Here is a 20,065-nt window from a genome sequence, read left to right as displayed (position 1 = left end):
AGACTGTGGAGGGAGTGTTCTAATCAAAGGTATATTTTCCTGAACTTTAAACTACGTGGAAAAAATGGCTATCTCAAAATTTGATTTGATATTTTTGGGGAGACGGTGGGTGTCGAATGGGTGTTAGTTGACTTCCAATCATTTTCAACTTTTAAAAAGGGCACTAGCCATTTCAATTTCCAATCTAATGAGCTCTTTTTGAAGTTTCTAGGACAGCGCTTTCTATAAAAACCTTATATGTCCCACGGGTATAACTTATAACCTTGCCCTGAGAGCTGTGGGGGGGGGTTTCATCCTCAAAGACCAAATTTCAAGAACCTTCAACTATGTTGAACAAAATGGCTATCTGAAAATGTTGATTGGATGTGTTTGGGGAAAGGTGGGCGCGAGAGGGGGGTTAGTTGCCCTCAAATCACTTTTGACTATTAAAAAAGGCACTAGACCCTTGAATTTCCAATCGAATGAGCCCTTTTTCAAATTTCTACGACAAAGATTTCAATTCGACGGTAAATTAAAATTTTATAACTCTAAATTCAGCAACATTTCACTTGCAATTAGAGGAAGAAGAAGATTGTGTCAACTTCAATAATAATGAAGTGTTTTAATAATGGAGTTTCAACAGCAGCAGCAACCTTTTAAGAAAATCGAAATATATTTTCTTGTGATTATTATCTATTCTAATCAGCAGTTGTACCAAACCAATTCTGCTCAAGACATCCTCAGGGCTATACTGTGGTGTTTATCTTCCTCCATAGTAAAATACAGACGGTTTGATATAATCTATTTTCCGTTCTTGTTTTATTTTTATTTCTGTGTTTAAAGCTTTTTCCAATAGGCAATGATTAGAAGTCCTCCAAAAAAAAAGTCCCCCCAGATCCCAAATCAAATTCAAGTGAAAGTGTCATAGTGAAAGATACCCATCCTGGCTGGTCAAGCACCCTATCTCAAAGTTCTAATGATAGCTCCAATTCGGAGAATAGGACAATGATAAGTGTAGGGGCTAATGTAACCATAGATGATAATGGGTTTCAAGAGGTCCTCTCTAGAAGTTCTAAAAAAGGAAAAAAATCTCCCCAATTAAAAGCAATTCCCCTCTCCCTGCCCAAGATCCTCCCTCTAAAAACTTAGGAATTTACCTTAAAATTACTCCCACTACCCCCTTTGAAATAAAAATGATCACTGCAATAAAAGTTGCAATTTTTAAATTGTTAAAATCAATGTTCTCTCTTAACATTAACCGTGATGGATCTCTGCTAATAGCTGTAGAAGATCAGAAATCAGCAGATACAATAATTAACCTTAAATCCCTTCTGAATAACCCAATTATTGCATCTAATTGGAACCCAAAACAATCACCAACAAAAATAGTAGTTTATAATGTTCCCCCAGAGATATCTACTCAGGAGTTAAAAGAAGACCTTTCAGATAGGGCTGGAAACACAATCCCAGTTGAGGATGTTACCCAACTTGGAAAACCCAACTCTAATGGCCTAAAAACTAGTAGATCCTTCTTATTCACACTGAAGGATAAAATTGATATCCCAGAAAAATTATTCCTATTTGGGCAAATCAAACCACACAAGGAATACAAACCTAAGCCTAGTCAGTGTCAGAAGTGTTTCAAACTGGGACACACAACAAACAAATGCAATGAAATTCTCCAAGAGTGTAGTAATTGCAAATCTTTCCATCCTAAAGAGCTGACAACTTGCAACAACACTCAGCCTACATGCATCAATTGCAAAGGCCCACATGAATCTACAAATAAATCATTATGCCCTGCATACAAGAAAAGAGCTCTAACACTCCAAATATCAACAGAGAAAGCCATCCCATATCCCTTTGCAGCAATGGAAGCAAATACTGCCCAACAATACCAAATAAAGCCTGTAATGAAACCAACCAAAACCCCGAAGTCAAATGCCCCCAATGCATCAAGCACCCCAGAGACAACACCATCTTCTAAGGCACCGAGCTCACATCCCTCTCCGACGGACTCACCAAGCCAACAAGCCTCCTTGTCCGGTGAGATGAGGCCAGCCTGGCCCTCCCTCCCAAGAAGAAACAAACCAGAAACACTACCAGGAATCAATCCCTTAACCAACAAACAGGATGCACTACCAAACATGCAATCCCCAAATATATGCTTATTCATTCTAAACTGTAATGCAGTTCAGGCCATGAACATACATCCACTACAGAAAACAAAAATTATTGCAGAATTGGCAAAAATCTACATCCCAGATGATATGCTCATTCAAGCAAAAAAAGATCTTGCTTTACTGTTAACAAAGCTGAACATTGATACGCAGTTACATGAAGAATAAATCAACAACACAACATTTATCAATACTCCAATGGAATGTAAGATCACTCACAGAAAATAAGCTAAATGAACTAATATCATTTATGAATAATACTTCAATTAATATTGCTTGCCTCCAGGAAACTCATTTAACCCAAAATCAACAAATTAAGTCTCTGGGATATACTATCCTGAGAAAGGATAGATCTTCAGAGAGAAAAGGAGGTGGTGTAGCTTTATTAGTTAATAATAATATAAAATTTTGTGGCATCAAATTTCCAGATTTTGAAAATGATGTTGATGTAATTGGTATAAGTGTTTGGCTGAATAATTTAAAAACCTACATAATAAGCTTTTATAACCCTAATGGCCAAACTACAGATGCCAAGGATTTCTTTAATTATATAAATAATTCTAATATGTTAAAAAATATCATTATTTGTGGTGATTTCAATGCCCACAGCCTTTTGTGGGGGAATAAACCAGCAAATAAAGCTGGTAAATTTATTAAGCATATGACTTCAAATAATAATGAATTAGTTGTTGCTACCCCTCCAAACCTGAATACCTATTTCAACCCCAAAAGTGGCAATTTCTCCACAATTGACCTACAAATTGTGTCTTTAAATTTTTTGAACAAAATTTACATAAATAAAATTGATAGTCTATGTACAGACCACTTTGCTATAGTTTGCTCCCTAAATGAACCTGCTGAAACTTTATCTCATACATCCAAATATATCAACACTAAAGCAAATTGGTCTATTTTCCAAAATAAGCTAAATGATGAAATTACAAGTTTCACCCAAAGTTCATGCATTTCTAACACAACAGTTGACACACATGCTGAGGCGTTGACATCTTTACTAATAAATACAGCTCACATGCTATCCGCAGGAAAACATCTAAGAAAACATTCCCTAAACAAATTCCTAAAGCATGGTGGACAAATGAGTGCCTAAATAAATGGAGGATAAAAAAGGCCGCTAGGACAGAATTCATAAAAAAACCAACACCTACTACATATTTAAAAAAATTACAAGCAGAAACTAATCTAAAAAGGACTATAATAGATGCTAAATATAAATACTGGAATAATTTTGCAAATAATCTCTCCAGAGAAACAAATGAGCCAATTATACATTAAGTCATAAGCCACATATGTGGGAAAAAGACTTCTCCCAACCCACTCCTGTATGAGCTTATACATAATAATACCCATTATGACAATGATAATGAAAAGGCTAATCTATTTGCAACTCTTTTTGTTAATAAGCTAACATCAAATAATCAAAGCAAACTGTCCACAATTCCTATGAACCCTTGTTACCAACCATGCCCAGGATCCGAGTACATAACTAATCCATTTTCAATCCAGGAATTGAATAATGCAATACATCATATTAGGTCCAAAACTAGCAGTAGCTATGACAATATACACCCTACATGGATAAAGAATCTCACACCTTCATACAAACAAGAACTGCTAAATTGTTATAATCACGCTTGGGCATCTTCTAGGTTCCCCAATATATGGAAATGTTCGTCCCTCCTACCAATCCTAAAGAAAAATAAACCAAAAGATAACCCTGAGTCTTATAGGCCCATAATTATTACACCTGTGATGGGGAAAATAATGGAGAAAATTATTTATCACAGACTCCTCTGGTTTGTTGAGAAAAATAAATTGATCCCACACACTCAAACTGGATTCAGGAAATACCACTCCTCAACAGATGCTTTCATTTTGCTAACAAATGCAATGAATGAATCTTTCTCAAAAAATAATATCCTAGTGGCAGCTTTCCTAGATTTTGAAGGAGCTTATGACAATGTGAACCACCAAATCCTTTTAAATAAACTTGCAAACCTTGGAGTACCTCCTAAGCTAGTATCCCTTATTAAATCCTTCATAGAAGTGCGAAGTTTCATTGTTTGTGTTGGTTCAGCCTCTTCACCCCAAAAGACAATATCCAAAGGCCTACCTCAGGGAGCAGTCCTCAGTTGCCTCCTTTTTGCCCTATATCTCTGGGACATGAACCTACCCCACACAAATCTACAATATGCTGATGATCTGGAGCTATGGTCATCTGGCAACACCTTTCAGATAGCAAAGTCAAATCTGCAAAAGTCACTTTTCCAGTTTGAAAAATTTTCTCAACATTCAGATTTACCCATTGCACCCACCAAGTCAAAAATAATCCTATTTCACCGGAAGCGAAACCATGTTAATGCAAAACTAACTCTAAATAAAAAAACTATTCCAGAAGATAATAATATTAATTACCTAGGTCTCATGCTTGACCAAAAACTTAATTTCCACCTCCACATTTCAAACACAATAAAAAAATGTTATAGAAAAGGAAATATACTAAAAAGACTTCTTTCCACACCCTGGGGTTGTAAGGAGAAAACCTTACTCCAGTTTTATAAATCACATATAAGACCCCATATTGACTATGGGCTCATTGTCTATGGTGCATGTGCAAAGACCCAGATGCAAAAAATTGAAACAACACAAAATGATATAATACGTCTCATATTTGGTCTTAGGAAACCCACAAGCACCAAGTTTCTGCTTATGGAGAGTGGATTAACAACAATAAGGGAGAGACGTAGCTTTCTCTTGATAAAACATCTTACAAAAATTGAATCAAATAGCTCACACACATTACATAATTGGTTAAGAAATCCAGCCATGTATAGAGGTATTGCAGATGAGTATGCCAATATTCAAAAGAAGTTCCCTGTACCAGCAAATTCTATTGCACCTACTTTCCCCCAAACCCCTCCATGGAATTGGTCATTTCCCATAATAAATACTGAATTGTCAAAATGGAATAAAGATTTAACCCCCATTGCTTTTGTCCAGAAAAAATTTGCAGAACTTAAAACAATTACCTATAAAAATCACTTCCAAATATTTGTTGATGGGTCAAAAATGGATGAGAATGTTTCAAGTGGTGTTTTCCTTCCTCACCTGAAAATTGCAATGGGAGAGAGATTATTTAATAATTTATCTATAATGTCTCCTGAGTTAAATGCCATAATCATGGCATTAGAACACCTTAAGCAAAACCAACCTTTGATTAAAAATTTGAATAATATTATCATCTATTCCGACTCTTTATCAAGCCTTGAGTTGCTGGCCTCAGCTCCTCAATATAAGTTGGACATTGACACTTATCATTGTCTCAGTATTATTGATAATCTTGCTTCAAGTCGCATAAAAAATTACTTTCAGTACATTCCTAGCCACTCTGGCATAAGTGGTAATCATCAGGTTGATGAAATAGCAAAAAATGCTATAAATATTGACCAGCCAAGTGGGAGACCAATCCCAATTAGAGATATTTACCGATGGAGGCTATCAGATATTAATTTTAATAAGATTAATCCTATCCTTCCCCCCTTTCTCAATAAGTATCTTTCTAAAATTTATCATAGAATTAGTTCTGGAACAAATGGACTAAATTTCCTTGCATTCTCATATAAGCTTTCTAATTCAAGTGGTTCAATTCCCCTGTCCCCTATTTGCAGGCATTGTAATATGAATAATTAAAAAATTGACCATTTCATATTTGAATGTAATATGATGACGTCTGCACAACATACATTGCTTTATAAACTGTTAAAATACTTCAAACACCACAAAATCCCACTATCAGCCAAGAGCCTAGCCAACTGTACCTGCACACAGAGCATAGAAATCGACATCTATCATCTTATATTTGAACTCCTAGAGTCGAAAGATCTGCTGAAAGATATCTGAATATATCTAATAAATATGAGGCAATCAAGCCAGTAGCTCTGTAGCCCACAGAGTGAAGCAAAAGGAAAAGGGCTAAATAGTTATACTGAAAAGCCCGCCTGCTGTTAAATAGAAGAAGAAGAAGAAGAATTCTCCTTCCTTCCTAAAATGATATGACTAACCTAGGGATGGAGTTTCTGCGAAAGTTGTCCTCCAATTTGTTTTTGGCTGGAAAAACTACAGATATATTTTAGCAGACATACAAGTTTTATTTCCCGTGGCTGTACATTTTTTTTTCAATTCAAAAAGATTTGGCTAAAGGTTGAATAGATGTTAAGCATCAACGGACACTTGTTTCCTATTTTCTCCACCTACATTATTGACTGTGTCTTCCTAGAAGAACGATATTTTGAAAATATTGTTCCTACTGGGGCCCATTATATACACAATCGTATTATCTACATTACTTTACTGATTGTTCTGAGCACTGAAATTAGGAATAGGCAATACCTAATTTTACGTAGCTTCAAATATATTGGGTATTGAAATTTGCAAGCTGTTGACACAACTTTAGATTCATAGAAGCCGGACTCGGATACCGATGTACCGACTAAGTTTTACCGTGTAAAAACTTTACCTGGTGTAAACATTTTAATTGTGTTTCTTATTTAGTGCTAAAATTTCTATTATAACCATATTTTTAAGTTCTTGAAACAACAGCAACATAACGATAAGAAAATCGCGTAAGGCTTCAGGGCACAAAGAAGTAAAATATGAAATAGATAAAGACTGGAGCTAACTTTTTCCGAACATTACATAGATCACTAGCCTAGAAAATTAGTAATAATTAGTCCACGTATCACACTAATTGTAAAAAAGTGACTCAATTTCTTATAATTTAGCGTTTAGCAAATAAGGTCTTAAAACGTGTTAGTAACACAGCTATATTTGAAATCTAATGTACTTTATATTTAGAAGAAACTCTGGTCTTTTGTGTTCTATAATCTACTGGAAGATATGGAATCAAAATCAATCTCAAACCACCGAATTTACAAAGTCTAAATTTGCAGCAAATTTCTTTATGTAAAATTTCGATTCCAAGAAAAATGTAAATGATTTATTTTTAGAACGGTATTTACAGGTCCAAATCAGAGTGATATTATCAAATTTCTATTTCAGTTTTTCCAAGGAGAGGAAAAAGAAGAAGACGATGATCATACCCCAAATAGAACACTAAGCTATTTTAGCTCCAATTCGGAAGACTCTGATGGCGAAGTTGCATCAAGAGCATTTCTCAAAAGACAGTCCCTAAAAGTCATGGAAAAAAGAAACAAGAAATTTGATACTTAAAATGGTATGAACTGAATTGCAAAACAAAATCAGTCTTTTACTAATGAGCTTTTCGGTGTGGTAAATTTTTTCAAAAGCGAAGATAAATATAGTATATCATATTTGTAAAATAGCTCTGGGATTATTTTAAAAATAAGGGTTAACTTTTTTTTCTAATCTATCAGCGGGTGCAGAAGAAGACTATCATTCCTCAAAGAATGCAGCTTGCAATAATAAATTTATTTAATTCTAAGTTAAAACCAATGAAGAGAAGCAGTAACCAGGTTAACCTTTCTTTAAACACAGAAAAAGATTAAGATTTGTGACTTATTTCTGAAACGTAACTTAAATAAACAACAATAGGCTAATATCTAAAAAAACAACTTTAAATATAGTCTTCTCTGTGAGGCTCTATGGCTAGGAAAGATCATAGAAGAAGAAATATAAGAAGTTATAGAAATAGAGCCTAAATATATTGATTTACATATGAATCATGTAAAATGATATGATAGATAGTCCTGAATTTCATCTATTTGGAATGTGTTCTGCAATAATTTATAAACTATTTGTAATAAAATTATTTTACTAGAAAACGTAAGAGCACAAACTGTGTTACTGCGTTACACATGTAATAAACGTAAAACAAAATTTCCGGATCTCAATAGAACAATTTCAGCGTATACCCAAAAACAATGCCTGTTTCTAACTAGTGTTGAGATCTAACTGTATCACTTGCGAATAAATATACTTAGTTCCAAAAATATTCATAGGGGTTGAAGTATATGTCTGGTGGGTAATGGAGCTAAGAGTGAAAGTGAAGGCAGTTTGTTGGCGAGTTCTCACCTTGGCAGCTAGGTCGAAGCGTCTGTGCTTTAAATATTGAAAACGAGCTCCAGTCCAAGCTGAAGCTGTGTGCATCATCCCAATGAGATTCGCTATTGTATGGACAGTCCACTTTTCAAGAAAAAATAAACCTTTTGATAACTTTGCAAAGAGAGTCTACCTTTGGTGTTTGGGTGTCAAGCTTGGTGACCAAGATAAGACTTGGGCACCGCAAACTGTATTCAAAACCCAAACGGATCGTTTCGCACAGTGGGCTACCGGGAAAAATAAAATCCCTAAGGTTTGGTGTGCCGGGGGTTCAGAGAATAGCAGCAAACCATGTCGATGAGGTCTATTTTTGTGTCATAAACATTGACGGAACGACTAGAAACAACAGAAGTAAGGGGTGCTTCTGATTTGTCCTGGTTGTCTCTTTAAGACATTACTCTAATTTATCTTCTGCAAGACGACCAGTTGCTAACGATGATGAGGCCCCAACACCAGCATCGTATCAGCTACCAGAGCTCACTGAGTGCAGTGTTGCATATAAAGATCAATTTATTAACCCATACACCAATAAAAGAAAAATGAAATATAAATGGGGTATGTATGCCCCATTTTATAAGAAACTAAGGGTGTAAACAGCACAGCACAAGACAAATGGTAGCAAGTATAAACATCTCGACATTCATGAGAATAACAATATGTCCTTCATTTTTCATGTTTAGACCATCAACACACACTATTAACAATATGGCATAACAGTACTTCTTCTCTTTCTTCTTCTTTTGGGCATTTGAGTAGTAGCTCATTTTGGCCTGTTAATTTTTTGATATTTATTCCAGACTGTTGGAGATTTCAAAAAATAATTACTTCATTAAGATGCTTTTAGAAATACCTCAGCGAAAAGCCTCAAGAAGAACCCATTTTGATAAAAGGCGTGAAATAAAATCCCAACTTGATAAAGATGCAAAACCTCTGTAAGGTTGAAATTTTATCGAATTCTATTAATCTTCGTGAAAATTTTAAATCCTAATGCTTTGGCCATTTCAATAAATGTTTAAATGTTTTACTCATGAAACATGACGCATTATCTTATAAAAAGAAATACATACCCCTAAATTGCGATATGATTTCTTTTATTATAAATCCCATACATCATTTTGACGTAAGGTCTTAGGATGGTGCTACTACTGTTTTCTTACTGAAATGTTTAATTGCAATAATTATATATTGGTCACCATTCGCGCAGAGTTGCAGTTTTCCTGTAGTATCAATTGACCAAATATAAAAAGATGATTGGGAAAACATATTTTCTCAAAGAGTGGGGTAAGTGGTACTAACTTTATTTCTTCTCAAACAGAGGTCACAACACAGGCCATTTATTGCCTCTTCAGCCTGGCAGTCCATGCTTTCAAAAACACAACATTATTTCAATTTATCTAAGGTTTTGACAGTTCCCATAAGGGCTCCCAGAAAAGGCTCGAATGCATGAAGCGGATGATTCCGCCAATTATTTTTTCTGATAAAATGGTCTGAAATTGACATATCTGTTTTCTTTCGTTGGAATCATCCATAGCATACAATAAGCCATCCTCGAGTACCAAATAAAGATCTCCCTTTAATAATCAAGATTCCCTTCCTTTCCCAAATTCGAGATTTCTGGTTCGGTGTTGGTTTGAGCTCTACTCAAAATAACAAATCTTGGAAAATTTTGGGCATCCTGAGATTCACCTTCTTGGCGCCTAGTTTTGATCGTGGCGACCCTATCCCAATTCTTCAGACCAGTACTTCCCTCATGTGTACTATAGCAGCAGGTACCACCGCTAGAACCTGCCGTCTGCAGGACCTAGTTCTACTTATCAACAAAAATATCGCATCTTCGGTTCCCCACTTCTTCAGACTGATCTTAAGAATCTGACCTCACCCAGTTTACCTTGGATAGATCTGGAGGTCAGACATCCATCCCTGATGGGACTGCTCCCTCTCATAGAGGGAAGATCCCCCTCAGCACCTTCGACATTATCAGTCCACGCCTATCTCGATGTTTAAAAGTCACGGGAGTCCTAAGGCTTGTCAAAATTGACTCACATCCCTCATATGGCCTAGTCAACCCAGTCTGGCCTGACTTTTTTGTAATACTTCCCTTAAGCCTTTCACCTTTTTCATAATAAACTATGGGGAATATTTAAACTTAAGGGGGTACTCTTTAATTTCAGTATTTCCTTTATTGCTACTCCAATCTCCAAATCCTCTGTTTGGAATTTTTTCATTTCAAGGAATATGCTACTGACTTAATTTCTTCATTCTGGGGATAGGAATTTAGATTCCCCAACGCACACCCAGATCAACTAATAACAATTCCCACTCCCTGGCCCTTTTGTATTGAAAGAACGGCTAGCCTAGCCGTATTGACAACAGAGAAAGGACTGGGTATGTAGAAAGATGAGTTGGGGGGGGGGGCACAGACTTTTCCTCAAGTATAAAAAAGATAAACTTTAAAGAGGCATTCCTAAACCTCGTAAGTAACCTAATTCAAGGAACGGAGTCAAGTAAAAAAGAAGAAAACGAGTTGGCCTTTGGAACAGATCCAAGGTAGTTGAACTACCTGGACACACCTGGTCATTTCATTTAGCAACAAGGTTTCGAATAATCATGCAGAGAAAAACATCACATATTTCTGACACTTAACCTGTGGCATAAAATTTCAAGAGGCATAATACTGAAAATGACACAAATCCTTCAACTCTTAAGAATGGGAATAACCAAGCTACCCATGCTATGAAAAAAAAACAATTTACTATATCCCTAGAATATCACCGCCAGAAGTAAGACCATTGCCAATATTTCGAGAAGCTAAAAGACACCTAGGCAAAATACTCTTAAAGAAGTATATTGACCAGAACAAGGGTTGGAAGGCTTGCTGAGCTATGAAGGAAATTAGACTTTTAATACTGTAACTTAATGGAAGAATAAAGAAAACAGTGTAAATAAGGTACATTATTGGTAGCAAGTGTGAAATGTGAGCCCACGTCCTTATGATTGTGATTACGTTCGCAAAAGTGAGTGTTGAAATGGAATCAGATGGTTTTTGTCTCTATTGAAGAGTACATCACTCTTGGGATAACAGTGACCGAATCCTAATAGAATTTTATGAACAATACATCTGACATCAAATAGAATATGGTGTCATGCTATATTGCAATTACTTTACTGTCAATAAAAAGAGTCTTATAATAATAAAAAACTTAGCTTTGAGTATAGCATTAGGCGTTAAACGGAGCTCTCTATCTACATTAGTCCGTGAGGAGACTTGGATACAACCCGTCCTTTGACGCCACGAATCCCTCCTAATCAAACATATAAAAAAAATTGGAGCTAATCCTACGCAATTGGATCCAATCTAGATTTCTTACAAATACGTTGCACATGAACTATAGACTCAGTCTTCAACTATAGACTGATCATCCTATTTCAGGAGATCACATTAAGCCAAAATTAAGCTCCACTCCTCCCTGACTATTGACTTACCCATCAGTTAAAATATGCCAGAAATTAAAATATCATAGAAACCATGGCTCACAAACCCATCCACCAGGTAAAAAATTCTACGCACAAAACCTACTTTCTTACATTTGTTGATGGATCCAAATGTGACGCCTCTACAAGCTGCGGGAGCTATTTCCCCAAATGAAATATCACAGCAAATTAAAGACTCCATCCAACCCTTAAATTAGTATAGTAGTTACCGATTCTTGAGCAACTAAATCAACCCATGAATTTAACCCCTTCTCAATCTAATTTACACTATTTTCAAATGACAAACCTACATTTTCAATGATTTTCCATCATAACTTTTACCATCAAAACTGGGCTTGTGACATAAGAAAGTGGTATATATGTTGCTTATATTGAGTATTTTTCCTATACTACTGAGAAAATGTAATAATTTAATATAATTTAATATTTTGCGGATAGCTCAATATTAATATATAAATAATTTACATTATCTTTATTTTTTCTTTCAATAGCCTTTAAAATCATACCTTTATCTAATTTTTTTAAATTTCTTTTCAAGATCAGCCGCTCTAGAATCAAAACGTCTGGGTGCAAATAGTTCAACCCTTTCACCTTTAAAACCAATAATAATAATGAGTTTATTTTCATATTTAGTTTTTACGCATTAAATTCCTTTGATTGTGTTTTCAATTCCTAGACCCAATTCTTCTTTCTTAATAGTTTGATTGTATTTATTTTCCATTTTCATTTCACTTAAATTGTTCTCCATTTATTAGTTGATGATTTTGTTAAACAAAATTTTTTAAGAATGTTAGGATACAGATAAAAGAAAACAAAATATTCAGTTATCAAAGGAAAAATTATCAAACTAAAAGGAGTCCAGAAAAAAACAATCCCAAACGAAGGGAAGATAGTATAAAATAATATTTTGCTTTCTTCCCACATTTCTTTAATTCAATGAAAAATATCCGGGAAGAAAGCTAAACATGTGTCAGAAATCTGTACGCAATTGCGTCTGGCTTGTTTAATAGAGCTCTGGTTTCTTAAGTACTCATTTGAACAGAAATTTGAGCTGTTAAAATCAAACCTTTAATTAATGTTCCGTCACTTGGTTAGATGGCATATGAGTAACATATTGCGTGTATATATATAGAAAAAAGATCGTTTATATTCTGAAATTTTGGAGGATATAGTGTGGAAAGTAAGAAGAGTTTTATTTATTTGTTAACCTTTACAGACTTTACGCAATATTTATAACCAGTTAATTTTGCCAGTTTCAAATCATTTTCACCATGAAAAACTGTAATATATTCTTTAATTAATTTTCTCTTTTGATTTTTTCATCATTGGTGAATTCTTCGGATTTATTCGTAGCATTTAATTCTGAATAGAATGAATAACCAGTTTTATACTCATCCTTTCTTTCTGCTATTCTTAGGTATTTTTCAAGTATTTCGATCAGAACTGTGCCAAGACTTAATGAAGCATGGGGTAACATAGCAAAGGCAGATAAAAGTGAAGCACTAAATATAAATCTAGATACTAAGAAAGCAATACTAACATTTCCATAATATTTAAAACTTCTACGATAAACAAATAATCTATTTTTCTAGTTTTTCTTCCATTTATATTTGAAAATAAATTTTAAATAATATTCTGGATCTAATCTCTTAAATCTTCTTTTTATATAATCAACACACAAATGACCACATTTCACCTCGTTAAAATTTTGGACTTGAGAAGAAAGATAGGCAATCTGTTTGTTTGAAGTATTTAAATAGTTCAAATTTTACTTCAAGGTTGGATTCCAAAGGAATCACAAAATTCTACAAATAAATACTTGTTATAATTAAAATAGCAAGTTCAAAGCGTCCCAGGTGATTCCATACATTCATAATTGATTACACCACTTTCCTTTTTCTTTATTTTACTTTATTTTACTGTATGTTTAAGTTATGTCAAGAAAAACACCTCGAAAATAAGGAATATGATCTAGTTCATTCAATATATCAATATTTGTCAGCGGTATAATGTGATTTTTCCTTCTTTCTGGCGTTTCTTGTTTTTTGGAAGCAAGTACTCGTTGAATTGTGAAATCTCAGCTTCAAAAACTTTTCTGGGTCTTCCACACTGTTTAAGTACTTTAACCACTTCTACTTGAATTTTTTGGGTCCACAACGTTTTTTTTGGGCTTCAACATCACTTCCGATCCATATTCAACAATTATGTGCGTACCGGCTTATTTCAAACTTTGATCTTTCGGTAAAGTCTCTGGCAATTTTAAACATTCGCCTTAAATGTTTGAAGACTGAGTGATTTTTTCAACAATTTTCTTTCCAGCATATGTACCTTATGTAGTTGCACCACTTGTTAGAGCAGCTTAGCCTATTGCAGTTTCTAATGGTATTAAAAATGGAAGTAAGCCACCAATTTTGATCAATTTATTTTCTTTTAAGCAATATTTGAACAGGTTCTTTACCAACAATATTATTTTCAATTTGAATTCGGGCATTTTTATTTTTCTTTATTGAATTGTGCATTCAGTAAAGTCACCATTTTTATTGATTTAAAATCTATCGAGAAAAGATAAGAGCGGTAATCTTGGATGAATTTGAAATAGTTGTTTATAGGATAAATCATTATCACATCCTTTATTTTCATTTTTATATTCTTTAATCTTAGGCACTTGTCTTTTATAGAGTAATAATTTAACGATAAAATAAAAGTTCAAAATAGGGATAAATTCCTTTTTAATGGACAATGTATAATAAATTTTACAAAAAATATACTAGATATTTCAGTCACATATACAGTGACCGTCATCCGTAGCAAAACTAAACTAAAGCAATTTAAAACAAAAGTTTATATACTACATCAAATAAAACTACATATTATTTAAATCTCTAATTCTTTTCAAAGAAAAAACGGAAGCTAGCCTCTTTGACCTTCATGGATTCAGTTCATTAGCGTTGAATGATCTGACATTTGGACAAAGGTCAACTACATTGGGTGAATTGAACTTTACTCGGTCAGATTTTAATAAATTATTATAGATTGAGTTCAGCCCATATTCACCTGTATGGTGATTTAAAGCAATATTCTTGAATAAGATTTTCTTTATTTCAAGAGTTTCACGAAAAATTTTCTTTAAACCCCGATCCCTAGAAATCAAACAGAAATTCTCGAACAAAATAAAATGGTCTGGAAAATTAAAAATATTTTCTGAAAGGGCTGAAGTAAAATCTTCAGACTTAGAATCTTGCTTTAAAGTCGAAGAAATAGAATCTTTATGTTGTAACAATCTCATTTCCAAACTCTGGTTAGTACGTCCCACATATGAGCTTCCGCAAGTACGTGGGATCTGATATACCCCACTATGTTTCCCCAATGAGGTTAAAAAAAAAGGATCCTTCCCAGAATTAAAAAAAAAAACTACCCAAAGTATTATTACTCTTTAAAGCTACCCTTAGACCATTGCTTTGTAAAATTCTTTTAAGTTTTTCACTTAGCCCGGGTACGTATGGTAAGGAACAAAAATTATCCTTCTCCCGAGTTGTCTCCAAGACTTCCTTAGAAATCTCTAGAAACCTTTTTCTTCTTCTTGAAAAAGTCTGGCAACAAAGTGGGGTATATCAGATCCCATGTACTTGCGGAAGCTCATATGTGGGACGTACTAACCAGAGTTTGGAAATGAGATTGTTACAACATAAAGATTCTATTTCTTCGGCTTTAAAGCAAGATTCTAAGTTTGAAGATTTTACTTCAGCCCTTTAAGAACATATTTTTAATTTTCCAGACCATTTTATTTTGTTCGAGAATGTCTCTTTGATTTTTAGGGATCAGGGTTTAAAGCAAAATTTTCGTGAAACTCTTGAAATAAAGAAAATTTTATTCAAGAATATTGCTTTAAATCACGATACAGGTGAATATGGGCTGAACTCTATCTATGATAATTTATTAAAATCTGACCGAGTAAAGTTCAATTCACCCAATGTAGTTGACCTTTGTCCAAATGTTAGTTCATTGAACGCTAGTGAACTGAATCCAAGAAGGTCAAAGAGGCTAGCTTCTGCCTTTGCTTTGAAAAGAATTAGAGATTTAAACAATATGTAGTTTTACTTGATTTAGTATATAACCTTTTGTTTTAAATTGCTTTAGTTTAGTTTTGCTACTGATGACGGTCACTGTATATGTGACCGAAATATCTAGTATTTTTTTTGTGAAATTTATTATACACTGTCTATTAAAAAGGATTTTATCCCTATTTTGAACTTTTATTTTATCCTCATGGAAAGGCAGTGTGGTCTCCCAAATTATCTACGTAATAGTTTAACAGAATCTCGTTCATTCACTTTTATATGCGTTATTCGTAATTTATATTTTTGTTTCGCATCAAAACACGTTTTATTTTTTTCGGTTAATTCTGATAAATAGATTGTATACTCTTCCATTTATTAGAGAGTTATTTTTACAGATGAAATTCCAAGGTAAAGATTTTAGGCGTAATTCTCTTTTTAAAAAATTTCATAGGCTTGATTCTTACGTAAGGATTTTCAAGGTAAAGATTTATTGTAATACACTTTTCAAAAAATTTCATAGACTTGATTCTTACTTCAACCGTCCTTTCATTCTCTTTTTAAATGATTCGTCGGAATCTTTTTCAAGTATATTTATTGTAATTTTTTTGAAATTGTCTAAAAGATCAAATAGCTACATAAAACCCTTCGATTGTACAAATAACGTTGAAAGATTAACTGCATATGCACCATTTTGGGGGTTTCCAACATTTCTAAGTCTTTTATTTTCTGCATTAATATCTTCTTTTGTTACTTTTAAGGTATTTCTCACTAATAGTCCTTTGTCATCAACATTAGTCAATATATTGCCATTGATAAATTTTAGTTAATCTATTAATATTCTCACTTAAATACTAATTTGTAAGAAATTGTTGGTTAACAACTTCACCCTTGAAAGTGTTTAAAATACTTTTCAGAGTTATATAAATTCATAGCATCATTATCTGATTTTGGATCACCTAGATTAGTGAATCGTTTCAATTATAAATAAAGATTATCATCCTCATCCAGTATACTGCTTTCATTACTTGTATACTTCCGATATCCACTTCCTAAGCTTCCAAACTTATTAATTTGATGTTCTCAGACATTATTAATCGAATATCTAAGTTTTTTCTGTACCTGAGAGATTCATCATTAGTCTTCAACTCAATTAGTAAAAATCCATTATTCTTTGTTACTTGATTGAAGTAGTTGATAAATTTTTCTCTTTTTCAAGTCAGATGTATGGTTTTGTTTGATTCTATCAATTTCTTTTGGATTATAACATTTGAAAATGCTAAATAGTTACAGTTTAATCGCATAATTTTATGTGTATTAAAATAGCTCCGAGAAATGTACATTACTGATGTATTTCGTTTTATACCTCTGACGAATAAATCTTCAATTTTTTCTGATCTTTTTCTGTTACAAAATCGTCAAAAATGACTAAATGTTGACACTTGGGATATAGGTCATCTACAAAAATGATATCGCTTTTATTATTACTCGAAACCAAAAGATTCATTTCATTTTTCTCTTCTAAGACATTCATTTTAAGCATTAAATCTTTATATTTAGCTTTTTCAAGATCTTTAGCTTAAAGAAAATTTTCGAAAGTATAAGTAATCATAGTTCAAGTTCAAGAGTATAGACCTCCAGAGTTTTCCCAAATCAATAGTCGAAACGGCCGTTGAGGTGCTAGCAGATGTTTATTTTAAAACGATCTTTATTTCTTCCACATTCATATACTTTAATAGGTGCTTTTCCATCCATTTACTTAGTAACATTCTTTGTATTAAGTAAAATTCAACTATGAAGCTTATAGCTTTGAAGCTTATAGACTTGAAGCTTATAGCTCATAGGTTTGAAGCTTAGAGCCTACAGTATTGAAACTCATAGCTTTGAAGCTTATTGCTTTGAAACTTAGAGCTTTGAAGCTTTTAGCTTTGAAGCTTATAGATTTGAAGCATATAGTTTGGGAGCTTAAAGCTTAGAAGCTCATAGCTTTGAAGTTTACAGCTTTGAAACTTATAGCTTATAGATCTGAAGTTTGCAGCTTATAGCTTTGAAGCTTGTAGCTTACAGCTTATTTCTTTGAATCTTATAGGTTTGAAACCTATAGCTTATAGATTTGAAGCTTATAGCCTATAGCTTTGAAGCTAAGAGCTTATAGCTGTGAAGCTTATCACTTATAGCTTTGGAGCTTATAGCTTTGAAGCGTATAGCTTATAGCTGTAAAGCTAATAGCTAAGAAGCTTTTAGCTTAGAAGCTTAAATCTAATAGCTTAGAAGCTTATAGCTTGTAGCTTTGAAACTTCAAGCTTTTAAGATTGTAGCTTTGAATCTTAAAGCTCTGAAGCTTATGGCTTTGAAGGTAATAACTTTGAAGCTTATAGCCTTGAAGTTTATAGCTTATTACTTTGAACCTTATAGCTCTGAAGCTTATAGCTTTGAAGCTTATAGCTCAATTTTCATTATTAAACTTACCTTTAATAACTAAGTAGCTGAACTGTAATACCTTAATTAGCTTAATTATGCTTTAACTTGCTTATAGCTTCAAGGCATTAAATTCCCAGGGTACCATGTTTATTTTATTTTCCAATACTTTGCTTTTAGTGTCATCAGGGTTTATAGCTTTTTTATTTTGTTTTTCTAAGAACATTCTGTGTTTGTCTGCTCTTAAATTGTACTGAGTTTCTGATAAATTTTCCACTTTTCCGAATTATACATTTTTATAATTCAGTAATATTATTTGTTCTTTAACAATATTCGTTTTGATACCTTTCAATTTTTTCTTTACTTTGGTTTCATCATCCCTTCCTTTAAACAATCATATACTTTTGATCTTAAACCTACAATCTCTGACGTTATTGTTCCAGACAAATCATCCTTCATAATACCTATTTTTTATTGAATACAGGGAAATTATAAGGGATATCTTTCTTATAATCCGAATTATCAAATTGTTCATGGAGGTCAGCTTTAAATATATGCAAAAAAATTCTCAGTTTGAATATCATAAATAAAATTATCCTATCAATGTAGCATAAATTAACATTCTCATTATATCTTGGTTGTATTTATTCATAATGAAATTCATACATCAGTAATTTAGACAACTCTAAAACAGCGAATCAAATATAAATAGGTTTATCTAGATTTATTTTTGACTTGGTCATTCTGGCTACTGGGAAATTCTCGCTAAGCATTATTTCCAATCTAAAGTTATGTTTTCAATTATTTCTTTTCTTTCTTCATCACTAGTTATTATTTCAATACTAGTTCTTTTTCTAACATTTTCCATGGTTTTCTCAAAACAAGCATTATTCATGAGTTAAAAATAATCTTTCTCAAAATCATTCGTTCCGTTTTGTCTTAATTTATAATTATGATTAAAATTTTTCTTTTAAATAGAATGGCTCAGTAAATGCTGGTACTCTATGTTCTTTTTCAATACTAAGCCATGTTTTAAATAAGATTGAAAACTCTTATAATGCACAAAGTAATTTATTTCATTATTAAGAGTTGTACTTAATTTATATAGAAACTGTTTAGGAGCATGTGGTAAATCTTTACGCAAATTGTATAACTCTCTTGGATATTCTAAATCAACTTTTTAAATGGCTCCTACATTATCCTTATTCATTTCTGACTGAACGTGATCGTTTAATTGTTGGCAATAGCCTGAGGTTTTATTTTCTTTCAAATTGTCAGGTATATTAATAATTGTAAAGTCTTTTTCAAGTAATTTTTTTATATTGCCTAACCATATAAATTATTAGCATCTAAATACATTGAACAATTTGAAGGTTGTATTTTATTAAAGTTTTTCATATATTTATAATTTGCTTTACTATATCTTTTCATACATTGAGATAAACCTCTTAGCTTTGAAATGTATAGCTTACCGCTTTGAAGCTTATAGCTCTGAAGCTTATAGCTTTGAAGCTTACAGCTTATAGCTTTGAAGCTTATAGCTCACTTTCATTATTAAACTTAACTTTAATAACTAACTAGCTTAACTGTAATACCTTAATTAGCTTAATTATGCTTTAACTAGCTTATAGCTTCAAGTGATTAAATCCCCAGGGTACCGCGTTAACTTTATTTCCCAATACTTTGCTTTTAGTGTCATTAGGGTTTATAGCTTTTTTATTTAGTTTTTCTTAAGAACATTCTATGTTTGTCTGCTCTTAAAGTATACTGAGTTTCTGATAAATTTTCCACTTTTCCGAATTATACGTCTTTATAATTCAGTAAAGTTATTTGATCTTTAACGAT

At 33.0% G+C, this 20,065-nt stretch overlaps 1 protein-coding gene across 1 annotated transcript in view; it reads left to right on the top strand.

Annotated features, from left to right (window-relative positions):
* LOC148942716 (uncharacterized) overlaps window positions 1–7,615 on the top strand; it is a 57,617-nt gene extending 50,002 nt beyond the window's left edge. The window contains exon 5 of the mRNA XM_089102339.1: window positions 7,236–7,615. Within this exon, the coding sequence (XP_088958465.1) occupies window positions 7,236–7,406 (171 nt within the window). The 3' untranslated portion in view covers window positions 7,407–7,615. The remainder of the gene's footprint in view (window positions 1–7,235) is intronic.
* The last annotated feature ends 12,450 nt before the right edge of the window (window positions 7,616–20,065 follow it).

This window comes from Artemia sp. Qi Xiang Cuo, chromosome 16, assembly GCF_049724085.1.
Source record: "Artemia sp. Qi Xiang Cuo chromosome 16, ASM4972408v1, whole genome shotgun sequence".
In the NCBI taxonomy this organism is placed as follows: Eukaryota; Metazoa; Arthropoda; class Branchiopoda; order Anostraca; family Artemiidae; genus Artemia; species Artemia sp. Qi Xiang Cuo.
Note: the sequence above shows the minus strand (reverse complement) of the source record. Positions and strands in the feature narration are given on the sequence as shown.